At 41.5% G+C, this 22,369-nt stretch overlaps 1 protein-coding gene across 2 annotated transcripts in view; it reads left to right on the plus strand.

Moving 5' to 3' along the window:
* Positions 1 to 22,369, plus strand: part of LOC110506086 (CD151 antigen) — a 91,827-nt gene that overhangs the window by 10,670 nt on the left and 58,788 nt on the right. For both annotated transcript variants that reach the window (XM_036963963.2, XM_090221790.1), the window contains exon 3: positions 12,572 to 12,763. In XM_036963963.2, the coding sequence (XP_036819858.1) occupies positions 12,572 to 12,763 (192 nt within the window). The remainder of the gene's footprint in view (positions 1 to 12,571; positions 12,764 to 22,369) is intronic.

Consider the following 22,369-nt stretch of genomic DNA (forward strand, 5'->3'; position numbering starts at 1 on the left):
TCATCTGACCTGACCTCTGCCCAAGTTCCGCACTACTCCCCAACTCACAGCTGTCCTGTTGACTTGTACCAGTCTGTTGCCATTCTCCTTCCCATAGGATCCCTGATGTCTAACAATAACATATTCTGACAGAACCCATCACCGTGATAGGAGAAAACTGAGCATAGATCAACAACATTGTAGTTACTCCACAATACCATCCTAAACGACAGCTTGAAAAGAAGTAAGCCTGTACATAATAACATGCATCCTATTTGCGAGGCACTAAAGTAAAACTGCAAAAAATGTTTGCTAAGAAATGAAACTTTGTCCTGAATACAAAGCGTTATGTTTGGCGCAAATTCCACACAACACATCACTGAGGACCACCCTTAATGTTTTCAAGCAGGGTGTTGGCTGCTTCATGTTATGTTCATGCTTGTCATCGGCAAGGACAAGGGAGTTTTTGGGGGGATAAAGAGAAACGGAATAGAGCTAAACACAGGAAAAATTCTTAAGGAAACCTGGTTGTCTCCTAGCCAACAGATAATGGGAGACAAATTCACCTTTCAGCAGGACTTTAACCACAAGGCCATATATACACTGGAGTTGCTTACCAAGACAGCATTGAATGTTCCGGAATGGCCTAGTTACAGTTTTGATTTAAATCTACTTGAAAATATATGGTGGGAACCACAAATGTGGAGATCATCCATTCACCTACTCTGCTTCTCACAAAGACATGGCGGTTGGAACCAAAAATCTAAAATCTCAAGATCACTCGTGTTTCTTGGCGTAAGCAAGTCTCTTCTTCTTATTGGTGTCCTTTAGTAGTGGTTTCTTTTGCAGCAATTTGACCATGAAGGCCTGATTCGCTCAGTCTCTTCTGAACAGTTGTTGAGATGTGTCTGTTACTTGAACTCTGCAGCAGAGGTAACTCTGGGTCTTCCTTTCCTGTGGCGGTCCTCATGAGAGAAAGTTTCATCATAGAGCTTGATGGTTTTTGCGACTGCACTTCAAGAAACCTTGACATTTTCTGCGTTGACTGACCTTTGTGTCTTAAAGTAATGATGGACTGTCATTTGTCTTTGCCATATGGACTAGGTCTTTTACCAAATAGGGTCTCAAACAGCAAGTAAACAAAGTCTGTTTTTACATCCATTGAGAATGACCATAGTTCCTCAATGTAGCCTATTTGAACCATCTTTCCAGCTCTCTCCTTTTCGATAACCACTCAGCATGAAAGCGGAAAGAAATGTTATGCTCTAAACAGTTGGAAACCTCATAAAATAGGCCTAGCTGACTACTTCTTATCCCTTGCGCAAATAGTCTACTGCTGTGTCTTTCTGTCTGGAACTCACTGGTGCAGGAAACTCTCTCTGAGGGCCCAGAATATTTTGTACTATGTTTCAAGTTCCTTGAAGACAGGCCATGCGTAGCCAATGTGATTTATAGGATATGTTATTTTATCAGGATATCATCTACCTGCAGGCTGCAATGTTTTTATTTGTTGTCTTTATGTAGGCTATTTTTACATATGGGCAATTTGCTCCCGAGTGGCGTAGCGGTCTTAGGCACTGTATCTCAGTGCTCGAGGCGTCACTACAGAACCTAGTTCGATCCCGGGCTGTATCACAACCGGCCGTGATCGGGAGTCCCATAGGGTGGCACAATTGGCCCAGCGTCGTCCAGGTTAGGGGAGGGTTTGGCTGGGATAGGCCGTCATTGTAAAATAAGAATTTGTTCTTAATTTTTGGATAAAAAAACGTTCCCGTTTTAAACAAGATATATTTTGTCACGAAAAGATGCTCGACTATGCATATAATTGACAGCTTTGGAAAGAAAACACTGACGTTTCCAAAACTGCAAAGATAGTGTCTGTGAGTGCCACAGAACTGATGCTACAGGCGAAACCAAGATGAAATTTCAAGCAGGAAGTGCCCCAGATTTTGAAGGCGCTGTGTTTCAATGAGTCCTTATATGGCTGTGAATGGGTCACGAATGAGCTTAGACTTTCTGTCGTTTCCCCATAGTGTCGACAGCATTGTGACGTATTTGTAGGCATATCATTGGAAGATTGACCATTTTACACTACATATACCAGGTGGTCGCTTGGTGTCCTCCGTCGCAATTATTGCATCATCTCCAGCTGTGTGTATTTTTCTGTTTGCTTCCGAGGAGAAACCCAACTGCCACAATTGATTTATCATCGAATAGATATGTGAAAACACCTTGAGGATTGATTCTAAACAACGTTTGCCATGTTTCTGTCGATATTATGGAGTTAATTTGGAAAAAAGTTTGGCGTTGTAATGACTGAATTTTCAGGTTTTTTTCTTAGCCAAACGTGATGAACAAAACAGAGTGATTTCTCCTACACAAATCATATTTTTGGAAAAACTGAACATTTGCTATCTAACTGAGTCTCCTCATTGAAAACATCTGAAGTTCTTCAAAGGTAAATGATTTTATTTGAATGCTTTTCTTGTTTTTGTGAAAATGTTGCCTGCTGAATGCTAGGCTTAATGCTATCAATACTCTTACACAAATGCTTGTGTAGCTATGGTTGAAAAGCATGTTTTGAAAATCTGAGATGACAGTGTTGTTAACAAAAGGCTAAGCTTGTGAGCCAATATTTATTTCATTTCATTTGCGATTTTCATGAATAGTTAACGTTGCGTTATGGTAATGAGCTTGAGGCTATGATTACGCTCCCGGATACGGGATTGCTCGACGCAAGAAGCCTAGTTAAATAAAGTTTAAATATTTTTTTTTACAAGATTTGAATCGTTTTCATTTAGATAGGATTTTGAATAACCACATGAAATTGATTTTGCGATATGAAGACTTTATTATGAAATAAATGAAAGTGTTCCACGAAAATGTGCATATGAAAATGGGGCGGCAGGTCTCCTTGGGCCAGTAACCGAAAGGTTGCTGGGTTGAATCCCCAAGCTGACAAGGTAAAAATCTGTCATTCTGCCCCTGAACAAGGCAGTTAACCCATTGTTCCCCGTTAGGCCGTCATTGTAAATAAGAATGACATGCCTTGTTAAATAAAGGTCAATAAATAAATAAAAAAATCTGAACTTGCACTCCGATAAGTAGAAATTGTACGAGAACTTGGCACTCGAAATTGAAAAGTTGCGGACTGCTGGTGTAGCCTATTACCGGCAACTTCACGAGCTTAAAGGCAGAATATGGAAGGGCAGTGGGAGGAGGGGGTTCGGGAACAGTCTTGCAGTGTACAGTACATAAACATCAGCAGGACTGACTGCGCGTGTGTTTGTGTATGTTTCACAGACTGAATGTCATTGACATCGAGTGTATTGCCACCCATCTCCTCTGCTCCCTTAGTGCATGCATGACCCTGCCTTACAAGGAGATCAGTATCTGTGTAAGTGATTGAGTTGGCACGGGGACACGTTTTTTGGCGCAGTGCTGCAACATCTGCTGACAGTACAAGTGTATATGTATTATACAGTCGATTTAAACGCTTGTCATAATATTCAAACTGTGGACGGTGATGTATTTTCTAAGTTGATATAGGCCTACACTTCTAGAGGAAATTATTATGTTGCGTTTTAAAGAATACACACCAAACACTGGCATCTTAATTAACACTCATGGGAACTATTCCACAGTTTTTAATACTACACAATAATTAATGGCTATAAGGTGTGAAGCTGGCAGTGGTTCATTTGTTTGCCACTGTACGTGGTGTGCTGTAACAAGCTATCTGCTTTGGTTTTCGGGATGATCGATCTATGTCAAGGGAGGAGCTGGTTTTTGCATATTGTTTATAGGGTTCATCCCATTTAGTGGCTGGTTTATTGTTTGGTCAATAGGCTGAGATTTTTTTTAGTTAAGCAGTAGTGGACTGTTCCATTGTGAAGGCCATGGGGATGGTACTGTGTACATCAGTCTGAGACGTGTATATGGTTATATTACATAAGAACAATGGTGCAATACTATACAAATGATTTTTTTAAAATAACAAATGCACTTTCTCCCGCAATGGATAGTGGTCGCTGTTGAATTGGTGCCTTTTCCTAGACCATGTTGCTACAGTGGCAATAAAAAGTATGTGAACCCCTTTGAATTACCTGGATTTCTGCAATCATTGGACATCAAATTTGATCTGATCTTCACAACAATAGACCAACATAGTGTGCTTAAACTAATAACACACAAATTGTTGTATTTTTCTTGTCTATATTGACTACATCATTTAAACATACACAGTGGTTGGAAAAAGTATGTGAACCCCTAGGCTAATGACCAAAAGCTCATTGGAGTCAGGTGTCAGCTAACCTGGAGTCCAATCAATGAGACGAGATTGGAGATGTAGGTTAGAGCTGCCTTACCCTATAAAAAACACTCACAAAATTTGAATTTGCCATTCAGAAGAGGCATTGCCTGATATGAACCATGCCTCAAACTGAAGAGATCTCAGAAGACCTAAGATTAAGAATTGTTGCCTTGCATAAAGCTGGAATGGGTTACAAAAGTCTCTCTAAAAGCCTTGATGTTCATCAGTCCATGGTAAGACAAATTGTCTATAAATGGAGAAAGTTCAGCACTGTTGCTACTCTCCCTAGGAGTGGCTGTCCTGCAAAGATGACTTCAAGAGCACAGCTCAGAATGCTCAATGAGGTTAAGAAGAATCCTAGTGTCAGCTGAAGGCTTACAGAAATCTCTGGAACAGGCTAACAACTCTGTTGATGAGTTTTCGATACGTAAAACACTAAACAGGAATGGTTTTCATGGGAGGACACCACGGAAGAAGCCACTGCTGTCCAAAAAAAACATTGCTGCACATCTGAAGTTTGCAAAAGTGCACCTGGATGTTCCACAGCGCTACTGGCAAAATATTCTGTGGACAGATGAATCTACAGTTCAGTTGTATGGAAGGAACACACAACACCATGTGTGGAGAAAAAACGGTACGCACACCAACATCAAAACCTCATCCCAACTGTAAAGTCTGGAGGAGGGAGCATCATGGATTTGGGGCTGCTTTGCTGCCTCGGGCCTGGACAGCCGGAAAAATGAATTTCCAAGTGTATCAAGACATTTTGCAAGAGAATGTTAGGCTATCTGTCCGCCAAAATGAAGCTCAACAGACATTGGGTGATGTAACAGGACAATGACCCAAAACACAAGTAAATCAACAACGCAATGGCTTCAACAGAAGAAAATACGCCTTCTGGAGTGGCCCAGTCAAAGTCCTGACCTCAACCCGATTGAGATGCTGTGGCACGTCCTCGAGAGCAGTTCACACCAGACATCCCAAGAATATTGCTGAACTGAAACAGTATTGTAAAGAGGAATGGTCCAAAATTCCTCCTGACCGTTATGCAGGTCTGAGCCACAACTACAGAAAACATTTCTTTGAGGTTATTTCTGCCAAAGGAGGGTCAACCGGTTATTAAATCCAAGGGTACACATACTTTTCCCACCCTGCACTGTGAGTGTTTACATGATGTGTAGAATAAAGACATGAAAAGGTGTAATTGTTTGTGTGTTATTAGTTTAAGCAGACTGTGTTTGTCTATTATTGTGACTTAGATGAAGATCAGATCAAATGTATGCAGAAGTCCAGGTATTTCCAAAGGGTTGGCATACTTTTTCTTGCCACTGTAACTCTGGGTCTTCCTTTCCTGTGGCGGTCCTCATGAGAGCAAGTTTAATTATAGCGTTTGATGATTTTTGTGCATGAACCCTGGAATAAATTTTCAAAGTTCTTGATATTTCTGCATTGACTGACCTTCATGTCTTAAAGTAATGATGGACTGTCGTTTCCCTTTGCTTATTTGAGATGTTTTTGCCATAATATGGACTTGGGTCTTTTACCAAATAGGGCCATCTTCTGTATACGACCCCTACCTTGTCACAACACAACTGATTGGCTCAAATGCATTAAGGAAATAAATTCCACAAATTAACTTTTAAGAAGTCACAGCTGTTAATTGAAATGCATTACAGGTGACTCCTCATGAAGCTGGTTGAGAGAATGCCAAGGCATTTGAATAGTCTCAAATGTAAAGTATATATTTTGATTTAACAGTTTTGCTTACTACATGATTCCATATGTGTTATTTCACACTTTTGATGTCTTCACTATTATTCTACAATGTAGAAAATGGTAAAAATTAAGAAAAACCCTGGTGTCCAAACTTTTGACAAGAACTATATATTGTTGTGAAAATTCATGTATACTGAGAGACACTTGGACAATTATTCAAACACAGTAGTCGCTGGTGCGCGATGAGACAAGGACATCCCTACCGACCAAGCCCTCCCTAACCTGGACGACGCTAGGCCAATTGTGCGTCGCCCCACGGACGTCCCGGTCGTGGCCGGTTACGACAGAGCCTGGGCGCGAACCCAGAGTCTCTGATGGCACAGCTGGCACTGCAGTACAGCGCCCTTAACCACTGCGCCACCCGGGAGGCCTGGATTTGCATTTATCGTCGAAGGAATGAGAGTTACACCGAGGCCTGTATTCTGGAGCGGGATCAATTTGGAGGTGGAGGGTCCATCATGGTCTGGGGTGATATGTCACAGCATCATCATTAATGCAGCTGGTGGCCACACCAGATACTGACTGTTACTTTTGATTTTGTCCCCGCCCCCTTTGTTAAGGGACACATTATTACCTTTCTGTTAGTCACATGTCTGTGTAACGTATTCAGTCTGTCTGTGGAACTAGTTCAGTTTATGTCTGTTGTTGAATCTTATGTTCAAACAAATATTTACACATGTTAAGCTTCCTGAAAATTAACGCAGTTGACAGTGAGAGGACGTTTCTTTTTTTGCTGAATTTAGTTATTACCATACTAACAACTTACTCAAATCAATTAGTCAGTTTTAAAAGTCATTCATTTTCCAAATCATAATCAAAACACAATTATCCAATGCACATTTTTAGGATGACATTTGCTCAGTGATTCACATTGAGTGGTAGAACCGAAGTTAAAACCCTCAATTTAACACACATCCATGCTGACAGAATGTACATTTATATTAACATACAATATATTAATCTTATAATTCTACTATTTAACTTTCTCATCACGACTATAATTACAGATCAGTATCTCAATGTTTTCTTAGTCTAAATTTCTATAACTTTAGCAGTGTGTAGACTTCCAAAATCAACCTGATACCCCCTAAATAACAATTTTGGACAAGTCTAAATCAATTACAGGCACAGTTGACCAACCCCCACTTTCCCCGGGCACTCAGTCTTCTGGCGTCTCTTCATTGTCTTCTTCAGATAGCTTCACAGTTCAAAAGTGGATGGACCATGGTGATAATGTCCCAATTTCAATGTCTCACCTGAGCTGTCACCACCTTCACTACCCATTTATGTCTTGTCCATTTGCCAACCAGTATACCAGCGACAAGATACGTTTTGGATGGGATCTCTCTCCATGCTCACTCCACGTGGACTACTGTCGCACTCCTGGGAGAAAAGACGAGAGAAAAGGCAGTTGATGGCTTCGACTGCATGCTGTGTACAGGTTGCTGGCTTGGACTCAAGTCTCTCGATAGAAGTGGTGCAGGACGTGGACGTATTGAACACCATTTCCTCAGCCGATTAGAGAGTTTTTTTTTAGGTCCACACGGTTTGGTCAAATTGTCCCTTCCATGCATACCATCTGTAGTTACCTTCGCCATAATCTCGAAAGAGGACAGATCAGAACAACAATTTTAGTTTAGGCATTTCCGTTTCAAGAAATCCAAACAAATGATTTACTGTATGACAAATTATTACTACTACCAATTTTCTCCGTGCAAATTTCTAAGACCAATGTCAAAGAAAATAACAACACTGTTGAATTTTCCTTCTCAAATGGGCTTATACTCCCCTATCACACTGTCGACCTAAGAGCGGAGTCAGGGGGTCAGGGAGTTAGAGGCCTAATCCTTAGGGAGAAATCCTGATCATCCAGCAGCTGCAATCTGGTGAGATTGTTTGTCTAAACAAAACAAACAAACAATACACTCCTTCATATATCACTCGATACACTTCTATATTTCACTCGAGGTGTCAACTTCAATCCAAAAACCTCGAAGGACTGGTAATTCCCCCATTTTGACACATGAATCACAACGTGATTAATGTTTAAAAACCAACACTGCAAATCAAATTAGAATTATTACCATTTAACTCCATAAATATTATTTTTTTATACCCATAACTTGATTCAAGAAATAGAAAAATAGACTATCCTTTTCGTGGTCTGAATCACACAATATTAATTATAAACTCTGTAATTATGAGTATTACAAATTACCTTCAAATCAGTATTAAATATGACCTTTAAATCATCAACCAATGTCTCTTGGATTTCCAGTGAGGGCGATCAAACCACACTAGAAAGTCACGTCAGAGGTCATTCAAACCCTTCAAATAAGCGTTTCTTTCCCTATTAGTCAAATTATTTAAAAACAGTCAAACATTTCATACATTTCGTATCCCAGGTTACAGTAATTTCTTCAGTACATTTCTTATCAAAGAATTCACGTGTTCAATTAACACACAAAAAATAAAAACGTCATAAAATTTAATTTGTGTGCCCCTTTTAGATGCCTCAGCTGTAATATGTGAAAAACCCACTAAAACCAAATGAAATGGACCCCTCACAATAAGGCAGATATGGCATTAAAAACAATAACAAATATTCATAATATAGGGTAAAACCCCAAATTTGCCAGGCCTTATTAAATGTGGGAGCTACCTTAACATGCATACTGTAGTGGACTACCATCAATCCTGGAAGAAATAATCCTACTCAAAACACATCAGATAATGGTGTTCTATTAAGTGGAATAGACATCTAAAGTAAACAATCGGAGATACCCTTTCCGGTAATCTTATCATTGCCCCGAAAAAAAAATAAAAACTGTATGGGCTATTTTATTTAAATGTATTACCCGGACAGAGAAAATCCCATAAGCGTTTATAGTTGAATTGGTTCGGGTACAGAGTCCATGTATAACGTAGTAAATCTTAGGTACTCACATGAACCATTCCATGTGCGTTTTCAATGACTCTCCATCGCCATACTCCCAGTGGAACCCAAAAAAATTGCATATACTCCAGAATGTTATGAAGAGTGATGATCGCATTTCAGCCCTGCCACGAAAGGACCAGCTGACATGACTGTGATTCTCTCATTAACACAGGTGTGAGTGTTGACGAGGACCGGGCTGGAGATCACGCTGATCGAGTTCGAATAACAGACTGGAAGCTTCAAAGGAGGGTTGTGCTTGGAATCATTGTTCTTCCTCTGTCAACCATGGTTACCTGCAAGGAAACACGTGCTGTCATCATTGCTTTGCACAAAAAGGGCTTCACAGGCAAGGATATTGTTGCCAGTAAGATTGCACCTAAATCAACCATTTATCGGCTCATCAAGAACTTCAAGGAGAGCAGTTCAATTGTTGCGAAGAAGGCTTCAGGGCGCCCAAGAAAGTCCAGCAAGCGCCAGGACCGTCTCCTAAAGTTGATTCAGCTGCGGGATCGGGGCACCACCAGTACAGCGCTTGTTCAGGAATGGCAGCAGGCAGGTGTGAGTGCATCTGCACGCACAGTGAGACTTCTGGAGGATGGCCTGGTGACAAGAAGGGCAGCAAAGAAGCCACATCTCTCCAGGAGAAACATCAGGGACAGACTGATATCCTGCAAAAGTTACAGGGATTGGACTGCTGAGGACTGGGGTAAAGTCATTTTCTCTGATGAATCCCCTTTCCGATTGTTTATGGCATCCGGTAAAAAGCTTGTCTGGAGAAGACAAGGTGAGCGCTTACCATCAGTCCTGTGTCATGCCAACAGTAAAGCATCCTGAGACCATTCATGTGTGGGGTTGCTTCTCAGCCAAGGGAGTGGGCTCACTCACAATTTTGCCTAAGAACACAGCCATGAATAAAGAATGGTACCAGCACATCCTCCGAGAGCAACTTCTCCCAACCATCCAGGAACAGTTTGGTGATGAACAATTTCTTTTCCAGCATGATCGAACACCTTGCCATAAGGCAAAAGTGATAACTAAGTGGCTCGGGGAACAAAACATATATATTTTGGGTCCATGGTCAGGAAACTCCCCAGACCTTAATTCCATTGAGAACTTGTGGTCAATCCTCAAGAGGCGGGTAGACAAACAAAAACCCACAAATTCTGACAAACTCCAAGCATTGATTATGTAAGAATGGGCTGCCATCAGTCAGGATGTGGCCCAGAAGTTAATTAACAGCATGCCAGAGCAGATTGCAGACGTCTTGAAAAAGAAGGGTCAACACTGCAAATATTGACTCCTTTGCATCAACTTCATGTAATTGTCAAGAAAAGCCTTTAACACTGATGAAAAAAATAAGCAAACACATTTGGTGTTCGCCAGAAGACATGTGGGAGACTCCCCAAACATATGGAAGAAGGTACTCTGATTAGATGAGATTATAATTGGGCTTTTTGACCATCAAGGAAAATGCTATGTCTGGCGCAAACCCAACACCTCTCATCACCCTGAGATCCCCATGCTGCCACCACCATGCTGTGGGGATGTTTTTCATCGGCAGGGACTGGGAAACTAGTCAGAATGGAATGAATGATTGATGGCTCTAAATACAGTGAAATTCTTGAGTGAAACCTGTTTCTGTCTTCCAGAGATTTGAGACTCGGACGGAGGTTCACCTTCCAGCAGGACAATGACCCTAAGAATACTTCTAAAGCAACATTTTGATTTGTTTAAGGGGAAACATTTAAATGTCTTGGGATGGCCTTGTCAAAGCCCAGACCTCAATCCAATTGAGAATCTGTGGTATGACTTAAATATTGATGTACACCAGCATGTTGGTAGGCATGTTCTGTAAATCAAATGATACAAACCCCCCAAAAAGTCCAGGTTGTAAGTCACAAAATAGGAAAAATTCCAAAGGGGGGTGACTACTTTCACAAGCCACTGTAACTCTGATTTAGGTGTTTACATGTCCTAATAATTCAAAAGATTGCTCAGAAAAGCAGGTTTTAATCAGCATATGCTTACTTCGATCATGACCTTATGTGATAAGCAGAGTAGTCTACATGACTAATGCCATAATCAGTTTAATATCAAATGATTAGTGGGCATGTAAACATTTTAGTATTTGAAACTCAAAACATTAGTTTCTCAACTCCTTTTTCTATAATCCCACAGGCTCTTAATCATTCTCTATTCCTTATATTCCAATGCATCCGACATCATGCAATGCCCACCATGGTATTGGCCAGCTGCTATTTGAGGACTTCTCTGGTTTATAATTTAGAATCTTATTGCAGAGCCCATTGTACAACAGTTTTTAGAGAATATTTTATTGCAAGGTATGCTATATGTGTAGGCTATGTCATATGTATTGGCTAATATGCAAATTTAGCTGTCGTTTTTTTTTTTTAAACCTCCATGCTAGCATACAGTGCATTCGGAATGTATTCCGACCCGTTTTTCCACTTTTTATGTTAAAGGCTTATTCTAAAATGTATTAAATAGTTTTTTCCCCCTCATCAATCTACATACAATACCCCATAATGACTAAGCAAAAACAGGATTTTAGATCTTTCAGCAAATGTATTTCTGGAGAGCACTTCTTTGTCAACAACCATTCACCATCGTTCACACCCTCTAAAGCCTTAGTCCCACCCATCTCTTTTTAAGGATTCACATCTGGCCGACCTAACCACAGCAGTCGAGCACCCAAGCTAACTAGCTAATGTTGGATAGTTTGCTAACTACTTCCAGACACAAATGAGAGAACAGCTCACTCTGACCATTTTACTCACCCTAGCAGAGCTGGTTAGGCTGTTTTTATGTTTTCCAGATCATTGGTGACTAACTGTGCTGCTGGCAACAATTTAATTATGTTTTTTTTGCCAACGTTTACTGACACTGGCCATATTCAATGGATGGTAAGCGTTCGTAAATTCGTCAGTTATTCTGCGCTCTGGCACACAGAGAGTGTTCTGAAATCTGAGTAGATAGCCAGAGCGAATTTACCAGCCACGTCGATCGGCAGTTGTCGCAGTGACATCATGAACATTCTATTTGTATTAAAATGGTTACTTGCATAGTGGAGTCTTTTTGTTTAGACATGAACCATAATCCCAACTCATAACGTTACTACCCTGCATGAATCTGCAGGTAACTAACCAACCAGGTTCAATGTTAGCTAGCTAACATTAGGCTATAACTAGCAATACAAATGGCTCTGTGATATGAATAATATAACTACACAGATCATACACGCAACTTTAGCTAGCTAGGTAATAGTACACTTTAACTTGAAATTAAAACGACTATCTTAACTGTATACATGGATGGACACTTCTCCCGCTCTGTCACGGATGCCATGGTTGCCCTTAGTTTGAAGATATAATCCGGAGACAGGTGTTTTATACAACAGTCTTCTGTGTGTTCTCTTTTCGACACCGTCTGCATATTTGCAATCAAACGCCAGAATTTTGATTTGCACTGATTTCATAACTCAGTCCTCCAGAAAGTGGAGAGCAACACTTATGCAGTTCTACAATGTGATATCTTTGTCCTCCCAGCTGGCAGGGGGCGTGGTGATGGCGGTGGGCATCTGGACGCTGGTGGAGAAGAGCGACTACATCAGCCTGCTCTCCTCCGTGACCTACGCTGCCTCCGCCTACATCCTTATCCTAGCCGGGGCCATCGTCATGGTGACTGGAGTGCTGGGCTGCTGCGCCACCTTCAAGGAGCAGAGGAGGCTGCTGAGAGTGGTGAGTGGTCACCCTCAATTATGCAGACATTTGCATGTGCACACACACACACACACACACACACACACACACACACACACACATGTGACACAAGTGGAAATTCTGTCCCAACCGGGACGCAAACTTCCAATCCTCCACACCGTAAGACATATAAAAGTTTATTTGCGGCATGCACAGGATACAACCGGTGTAAAATTCTTACCTTGAGAGCTCTTTCCCAACAATGTAGTGATAAGAATGATATAGATAATAATCGAGAATATAATAAACACGTAAGAAACTCAAAGAAACATAAGAATGCAAGTATATACATGTCAGAGCCAGTACCTTATTCAATGTACAGGGAGACTGGGGTGGTTGAGGTAGGTTTATACATAAAAGTGACTGGTAGTAGGATATACATACAGTGGGGCAAAAAAGTATTTAGTCAGCCACCAATTGTGCAAGTTCTCCCACTTAAAGATGAGAGAGGCCTGTAATTTTCATCATAGGTACACTTCAACTATGACAGACAAAATGAGAAAAAAAATCCTGAAAATCACATTGTAGGATTTTTAATGAATTTAGTTGCAAATTATGGTGGAAAATAAGTATTTGGTCATCTACAAACAAGCAAGATTTCTGGCTCTCACAGACCTGTAACTTCTTCTTTAAGAGGCTCCTCTGTCCTCCACTCGTTACCTGTATTAATGGCACCTGTTTGAACTTGTTATCAGTATAAAAGACACCTGTCCACAACCTCAAACAGTCACACTCCAAACTCCACTATGGCCAAGACCAAAGAGCTGTCAAAGGACACCAGAAACAAAATTGTAGACCTGCACCAGGCTGGGAAGACTGAATCTGCAATAGGTAAGCAGCTTGGTTTGAAGAAATCAACTGTGGGAGCAATTATTAGGAAATGGAAGACATACAAGATCACTGATAATCTCCCTCAATCGGGGGCTCCACGCAAGATCTCACCCCGTGGGGTCAAAATGATCGCAAGAACGGTGAGCAAAAATCCCAGAACCACACGGGGGGACCTAGTGAATGACCTGCAGAGAGCTGGGACCAAAGTAACAAAGCCTACCATCAGTAACACACTACGCCGCCAGGGACTCAAATCCTGCAGTGCCAGACGTGTCCCCCTGCTTAAGCCAGTACATGTCCAGGCCCGCCTGAAGTTTGCTAGAGAGCATTTGGATGATCCAGAAGAAGATTGGGAGAATGTCATATGGTCAGATGAAACCAAAATATAACTTTTTGGTAAAAACTCAACTCGTTGTGTTTGGAGGACAAAGAATGCTGAGTTGCATCCAAAGAACACCATACCTACTGTGAAGCATGGGGGTGGAAACATCATGCTTTGGGGCTGTTTTTCTGCAAAGGGACCAGGACGACTGATCCGTGTAAAGGAAAGAATGAATGGGGCCATGTATCGTGAGATTTTGAGTGAAAACCTCCTTCCATCAGCAAGGGCATTGAAAATGAAGTGTGGCTGGGTCTTTCAGCATGACAATGATCCCAAACACACCGCCCGGGCAACGAAGGAGTGGCTTCGTAAGAAGCATTTCAAGGTCCTGGAGTGGCCTAGCCAGTCTCTAGATCTCAACCCCATAGAAAGTCTGTGTTGCCCAGCAACAGCTCCAAAACATGGAGGAATGGGCCAAAATACCAGCAACCGTGTGTGAAAACCTTGAAGACTTACAGAAAACGTTTGACCTCTGTCATTGCCAACAAAGGGTATATAACAAAGTATTGAGAAACTTTTGTTATTGACCAAATACTTATTTTCCACCATAATTTGCAAATAAATTCATTAAAAATCCTACAATGTGATTTTCTGGATTTTTTTTCTTCTCATTTTGTCTGTCATAGTTGAAGTGTACCTATGATGAAAATTACAGGCCTCTAATCTTTTTAAGTGGGAGAACTTGCACAATTGGTGGCTGACTAAATACTTTTTTGCCCCACTGTATGTTATAATTTTATTGTTTACTATTTTATATAATTTTTCTTTCCTGCTACTGAAGAATGCTCTTTGTTGAAACACACACAGCACAACATCTACTCTTGCATTGGGCATGGTTGGTGAGCTTAGTCTAAGTACTGTGGGGGTGCATCAACCACACACACATTACAAGAGACATACCATACTTAATATATCCTCCGACACATTAACTGCTGGAAAACACACACACACACACACACACACACACACACACACACACACACACACACACACAACCCTTTTTATTGTATTATTGTGTTTGTATTTCTCTCTCACACACACACACCCCAACCTTTTTTTTAATTATTATTCCACACACACCTTTTTTATTTGATTATCTAAATTGAAAAATAAGATTCTGTAGGTTTTTTTTGGGGGGGGGGGGGTTTCTCACACACACACATTTGGATTGTCCTGTTATATATTTGCTTGTGTATTATTTTCCTATGTACTTTACTCTAACCAAATAATATATAGATATACAGTGCCTTCGGAAAGTATTCAAACCCCTTGACTTTTTCCACATTTTGTTACGTTACCGCCTTATTCTAAAATGGATTAGATAAATACAAATCTACAGCAATCTACACACAACACCCCATAATGACAGAGAACAGGTTAAGAGTTTTTTGGCAAATGAATTAAAAATTACATAAATATTCAGACCGTTTGCTTTGAGACTCGAAATTGAGCTCAGGTGCATCCTGTTCCCATTGATCATCGTTGAGATGTTTCTACAACTTGATTGGAGTCCACCTGCGGTAAATTCAGTTGATTGGACATGATTTGGAAGGCACACACCTGTCTATATAAGGTCCAACCGTTGACAGTGCATGTCAGAGCAAAACCCAAGCCATTGAGGTCGAATTAATTGTCCGTAGAGCTCCGAGACAGGATTGTGTCAAGGCACAGATCTGGGGAAGTGTACCAAAACATTTCTGCAGCATTGAAGGTCCCTAAGAACACAGTGGCCTCCATCATTCTTAAATGGAAAACGTTTGGAACCACCTAGACTCTTCCTAGATCTGGCCAAACTGAGCAATTGGGGGAGAAGGGCCTTGGTCAGGGAGGTGACCAAGAACCCAATGGTCACTCTCACAGACCTGTGGAGATGCGACAACCATCTCTGCAGCACTCCACCAATCAGGCGTTTTATGGTAGAATGGCCAGACGGAAGCCACTCCTCTGTAAAAGCCACATGACAGCCCACTAGAAGTTTGCCAAATGGCACTTAAAGACTCTGACCATGAGAAACAAGATTCTCTGGTCGGATGAAACCAAGATTGAACTCTTTGGCCCGAATGCCAAGTGTCCCTTCTGGTGTAAACATGGCACCATCCCTACGGTGAATCATGGTGGTGGCAGTATCATGCTTTGGGGATGTTTTTCGGCGGCAGGGACTGGGAGACTAGTCAGGATTGAGGGAAAGATGAACGGCGCAAAGTACAGCGCGATCCCGGAGCAAAGTACAGAGAGATCCTTGATGAAAACCTGCTCCAGAGCACTCAGGACCTCAGACTAGGTCAAAGGTTCACCTTCCACCAGGACAACAACTCTAAGTACACACAAGACAATGCCAGCGTGGCTTTGGGACAGGTCTCTGACTGTCCTTGAGTGTCCCAGCCAGAGCTCGGACTTGAACCCGATCTAACATCTCTGAAGAGACATGAAAATAGCTGTGCAATGACGCCCCCCCCCCCCCCCCCCCCATCCAACCTGACAGAGCTGCAGGGAAGATTCTGAGAAACTCTCCAAATACTGGTGTGCAAAGCTTGTAACATCATATCCAAGAAGACTTGAGGCTTTAATCGCTGCCAAAGGTGTTTCAACAAAATATGGAGTAAACGGGAGTAAAGGGTCTTCATACTTTCAGTACCAGTAAAAAGTTGACACACTTACTCATTCAATGATTATTTATTTGTACTAATTTCTTCATTGTAAAATAGTAGTGAAGACATCAAAACTATTAAATAACACACATGGAATCAAGTAGTAACCAAGAAAGTGTTAAACAAGTCAAAAAAATATTTTAGATTCTTCAAAGTAGCCACCCTTTGCCTTGCTGACAGCTTTGCACACTCTTGGCATATTCTCTCCATTAACTTCAGCTGGAATGCTTTTCCAACAGTCTTGACGTTCCCACATATGCTGAGCACTTGTTGGCTGCTTTTCCTTCACTCGGCAGTCCAACTAATCACAAACAATCCTAATTGGGTTTAGGTTGGGTGATTGTGGAGGCCAGGTCATCTGATACAGCACTCCATCACTATCCTTCTTGGTCAAATAGCCCTTACACAGCCTGGAGGTGTGTTGGGTCATTGTCCTGTTGAAAAACAAATGGTGCTTTGCTGCGCTTAGTGGAACCATCACACCACCTCCATGCTTCACGATGGGAACCACACATTCGGAAATCATCCGTTCACCTACTCTGCATCTCACAAAGACACAGCGGTTGGAATCGAAAATCTCATGTTTGGACTCATCAGACCAAAGGACAGATTTCCACCAGTCTAATATCCATTTCTCGTGTTTCTTGGCTCAAGCAAGTCTCTTCTTCTTATTGGTGTCCTTTAGTAGTGGTTTCTTAGCAGCAATTCGACCATGAAGGCCTGATTCACTCAGTCTCTGAACAGTTCATGTTGAGATGTGTCTGTTACTTGATCTCTGAAGCATTTATTTGGGCTGCAATTTCTGAGGCTGGTAACTCTAACATGTCCTCTTGTGATGACCCTCCCACTCTGTCTGTCGTATTCTTTCTCTTTGTTCTTGTTTTCCTTATTAGGATGTCGGTGGGCGACCCTCCCGGCTCCGCCCACCGACATCCTAATAAGGGAAACGAGCAAAGAGAAAGAATACGACAGACAGAGTGGGAGGGTCGTCACACTCTGCAGCAGAGGTAACTCTGGGTTTTCCTTTCCTGTGGCGGTCCTCATGAGAGCATGTTTCGTCATAGCACTTGATGGTTTTTGTGACTGCACTTGAAGAAACTTTCAAAGTTTTGAAATCTTCCGTATTGACTGACCATGTCTTAAAGTAACGTTGGACTGTTGTTTCTCTTTGCTTATTTGAGCTGTTCTTGCCATAATATGGACTTGGTATTTTACCAAGTAGGGCTATCTTCTGTATACCACCTCTACCTTGTCACATCACAGTTGATTGGCTCAAACGCGTTGAGGGATGAAATTCCACAAATTGACTTTAACGAGGCACGCATGTTAATTGAAATGGATTCCAAGTGAAGCTGGTTGAGAAAATGCCAAGAGAGTGCAAAACTGTCATCAAGGCAAAGGGTGGCTAATACTTCTTCTAGAATAATTTCTTGGAGATTATAGATACTCAGTGTCCTTCAGGCTATAGGGAAACTCTACTTCATCATTAAAACATGAAAACATCAAACAGGGCACGGACTCTGGAGGAATTATCATATGGTGAAACAGGACCTTTCACGGAGCCAAATACAAAAGGGTAACACCCACAACAAAGGAACAATCCTTAGTGACAATTATGTATATATAGCTGTGGTGTATGCTTCTCCCTGATGATATTCGCCAGAAAGAGACCAACCAGTTTTGAAGCGGAGGGAAATGTGCTTTTGTATGGGGATTTTAATTAATGCTAGACCAGGTTCTGAACCTGAATGTGTAGACCCTGAGGGTAATAGACATGCTGAATATTCGGACATTCCTCCTTATACCCGATTCCCATCCCTAGTAATAGAAATAGCCCTGACCAGGTAGTGAACAACAATGGAAAGGCGTTAGTGCATCTATTTATTGAGATCTTTGTCAAATAGAAAACATCACCTGCTACAAGATGGAGACGTTCGGCAACAATATTGTGACACATCGAAAGAATACAAACAAAACCTAAGATGTAAGAAACTGAAGATATTTTGAGAACACTCTGAAAGAGGTTTGAAGACTAGGTTTGAAGATTGATGCAAACCAGTTCTGGGATAAATGGAATGGTGTAAATGGAAAATAGAGAAACGACCTAGCCATTTCAAAATGGCAACATTTGGGAAGATCATTTTGAAAGTCTCTATGGAATAATTCCATCAGAAGACTTTACTTTAAACCAAAAAAGTCTGCAAGAAAAACTCAGCTCATTAGAACACACAATTAAAAAACAACCAGAACCAAAGTGATGACCTCCTATTTGACAAATTTGAAAAATGTAACAAAAACACAGAATAAACTAAATTGCTCAAAAGAGAATACAAATTGGAAGAATATCTCTACTCTGTCAGAGATACAAAATAATGTCAACAGTGAAGAGGCGACTCCGGGATTCTGGCCTTCTGATCAACTTGATGTTATTTTAATGGACAAAAAATGTGCTTTTCTTTCAAAAACAAGGACATTTCTAAGTGACCCCAAACTTTTGAACTGTTGTGTTTATACTGTATTCTACACCATCTATTGCATCTTAGCCTATGCCTAGAGAGAGCTCGCAGAAGGAGAGCACAGAAGGAGAGAGAGCTTGCAGAAGGAGAGCACAAGGAGAGCAGGAGAGCACAGGAGAGTGAGAGCTCGCAGAAGGAGAGCACAGGAGAGGGAGAGCTCGCAGAAGGAGAGAGAGCTTGCAGAAGGAGAGCACAAGGAGAGCAGGAGAGCACAGGAGAGTGAGAGCTCGCATAAGGAGAGCACAGAAGGAGAGAGCTTGCAGAAGGAGAGCACAAGGAGAGCAGGAGAGCACAGGAGAGTGAGAGCTCGCACAAGGAGAGCACAGGAGAGCGAGAGCTCGCAGAAGGAGAGAGAACTTGCAGAAGGAGAGCACAAGGAGAGCAGGAGAGCACAGGAGAGTGAGAGCTCGCAGAAGGAGAGCACAGGAGAGTGAGAGCTCGCAGAAGGAGATCACAGAAGGAGAGAGAGCGAGAGAGCAGAAGGAGAGCGCAGAAGGAGCTCAAGCTCATAGGTGAGCACAAAAGGAGAGAGCTCGTAGAAGGAGAGCGCAGGAGAAGAGAGAGCGAGAGCACAGAAGGAGAGCATGTAAGGAGAGAGCTCGCAGAAGGAGAGAGAGGGGTTTGGTATGAGCACTGTCCATTGTTCTGGGGCAGAATTGAAAGGGAGGTGGCACAGAGAGTGGAGGGAACCTGTTTCCCTTCCAAACAGACACAATTTATACCACGGCTGAGTCATAAAACCCCAGAGGCAATGAGTGGAAAACTGACTGCACACTCACTGACCAGAGCCCTACAAGGCTGTCATAGACGCAGCTGAACTGTGGTGGAAGCTGAGCCAAACTTAAAGGGGTAGTGCACCCAAATGACATTTGTTTTTCTTTTCCTCATCTTTTGAAGTAATTCAATATGAATGACTGTAATTTACTATAACACTTTCATTACTTAGCCTGTGGTGGCCATGGCTAACATTCACATTGATTACTCTAAAGTAATAGTTGGTAAGGTGCCCTTGTCTCAGAAGAAGAAGAATACCCTGTAGACTTTTTTTCTTCTTTATTTAAACATGGTGTAAATTATGTCTACACCAATGCCTGCTGACAACATGTTGCCAAGTAATTTTCATTCGGTGAGGAACATAACTAGTGTTATGACGTTATCCTGTTGGGGGAGGTTTATGACCCCCATAAATACCTTTCCCCCTTCTCTCCACTCTACATAATGGTTTCTTGAAAATCCCTTTGTTAACATAGAGAGAGTATGGTGACATCAAAAGGTTAGGGAAAGGTACAATATTTCTGTAATCCAACCAGTTGAAAGTGTCCTTGGTACTTAAAAAATATGATGTCCGATCAGTTGGTGTCTTGGACATATCTGATGATAGGACGACATAAATTGTATCTTGGAAAGTCTACACATTCTAGTTATCAGATTCACATGGAATTATTTTGCAATTTAAATGTTTAAATATGAAACTATTTGTGAAAAGATTAAATGTATTTTTAGATTCTAAATGAGCGAATTGTTTTCATAAAGTAAACTATGCCCACTCAGTGGCCATGCCCAAGTGAACAGACATTGATTGAGAACTATGAAGCATGCTCTTCTCTCCCCCGATACAAAAGCCGTTGATGGGAATCAAACCTTAGTTACCGACGACGTGAGGACTGGTGTCCCATACGTTTAAAAGGGCTAATTTCATTGTGGAGATGACGATCACCATGCTGGAAGGATGAATTTTGACAAGACCAGCCGGAATACAGCACTAGCTGAGTATGGCAAAATGGTATGAACTTTGAACTCTTATTCACTAATGAAGATTTGATACATCCTAGAAGTTGAGTTATCAGCTGCAGCTGTAAATGTACATGGCCTAGGAAAAGACAGACAATATCCTGAGAAGACAGGGTACAACGTATCCGCTAAGCCCAGACAGATACTACAAAGGACAAAGGCGATCTCCGCTGGGCAAACCAGTCTTCCATCTTCGACCCATCTATCGAAGCGCAGCTCAGTGTAAATATATATCTTGCATTTTCCTTTTCCGCATGGGCGGTTATTATAAAGCATAAGATTCTGTATTTACGTCAGCATAGCTTTTCAAGGTCCGATAGAGACCCAAACTCCTTTGTACCCCAGTCTTCCCGCTCTTTCATTCAAACCCAACACCCTTTCTTTGTGTAACCAGCCTTCATATCGGTTTCGTCCGCCAGGGACTTTTTATTTTATGACATGATTAGTAATCGATGTGTGATCCATCCTGTGTGTAAATCTGTGTGATTATTTAGGTAGTTAGTAAATAAATAATTAAGCCAATTTTTGAATTGCTGATTCAACTCGTTAGACATGGTTCGTGATGATAACCAAGAATTTTACGACGTTCAGATGAGACTGAATAAGGTGACGATAAATAATTGACTGCTATTGATATAAAAAGATCTTAGAGTGGATTCTATTTATATAAACTAATGCCACCGTGGTGCCCCAGGTTATTAACGAGTTAATTGTTGCATGGTTTAATTCAATCACGTGATCAATCAAACGTTAGGTAATCGATTTGATAAAATAGCATGTCGTATAATTGAATCAGTCAGAGACACGACACTAGGTAAACGGAGCCTGTATGTGTCGTTTTGGCATGCGATGATGACCTGCATGCAACAATGTGAGTTTAAGTGATATCTAGGTATTCACATAGGACAACTTGTTTTCCCATATCAAATTGAACATGGAATTTTGAGGAAACCAATACTAAAACCTCAATGAGTTTAGTTATTTAGTAATGATAGGATCTCTATCCAGTCCTCAGTCCTTCTGTGCATTATATTCCTTAGTGAAGGGACAAGGGAGGAGTAGTTGAAATGGCCTAATCCAGTATTTTTCATTCACTTTGGGTAAGGCTTCTCAAACTATTGTGTTATCTGCTCCTGTTCTAGATGGGCCTTTGCTGTATGTCCACTTTTGATCCCAAACATATGCTGTGGCTTTTGTGTGCAAGTGCGTGTGTTGGAATGCAGAGTGCAGGCCGATGAATCATGCTGAAGGAATTAACTTGTCAGGAGGGAGGGGAGAGATGGTGAGGAAGGAGAAGAGGTGTGTGTGTGTGTAACTTAACCCTGGCAACGAGAGGCGAGAAGACTGCTGTCGAATCTGTGTGAACTACCTCCGATGTTTGACTCAGCAGCTATCTCGGCTTTCTGTCAAACTCCAT

The sequence above is a fragment of the Oncorhynchus mykiss genome, chromosome 26 (genome assembly GCF_057628025.1).
Source record: "Oncorhynchus mykiss isolate SJ-2025 chromosome 26, ASM5762802v1, whole genome shotgun sequence".
In the NCBI taxonomy this organism is placed as follows: Eukaryota; Metazoa; Chordata; class Actinopteri; order Salmoniformes; family Salmonidae; genus Oncorhynchus; species Oncorhynchus mykiss.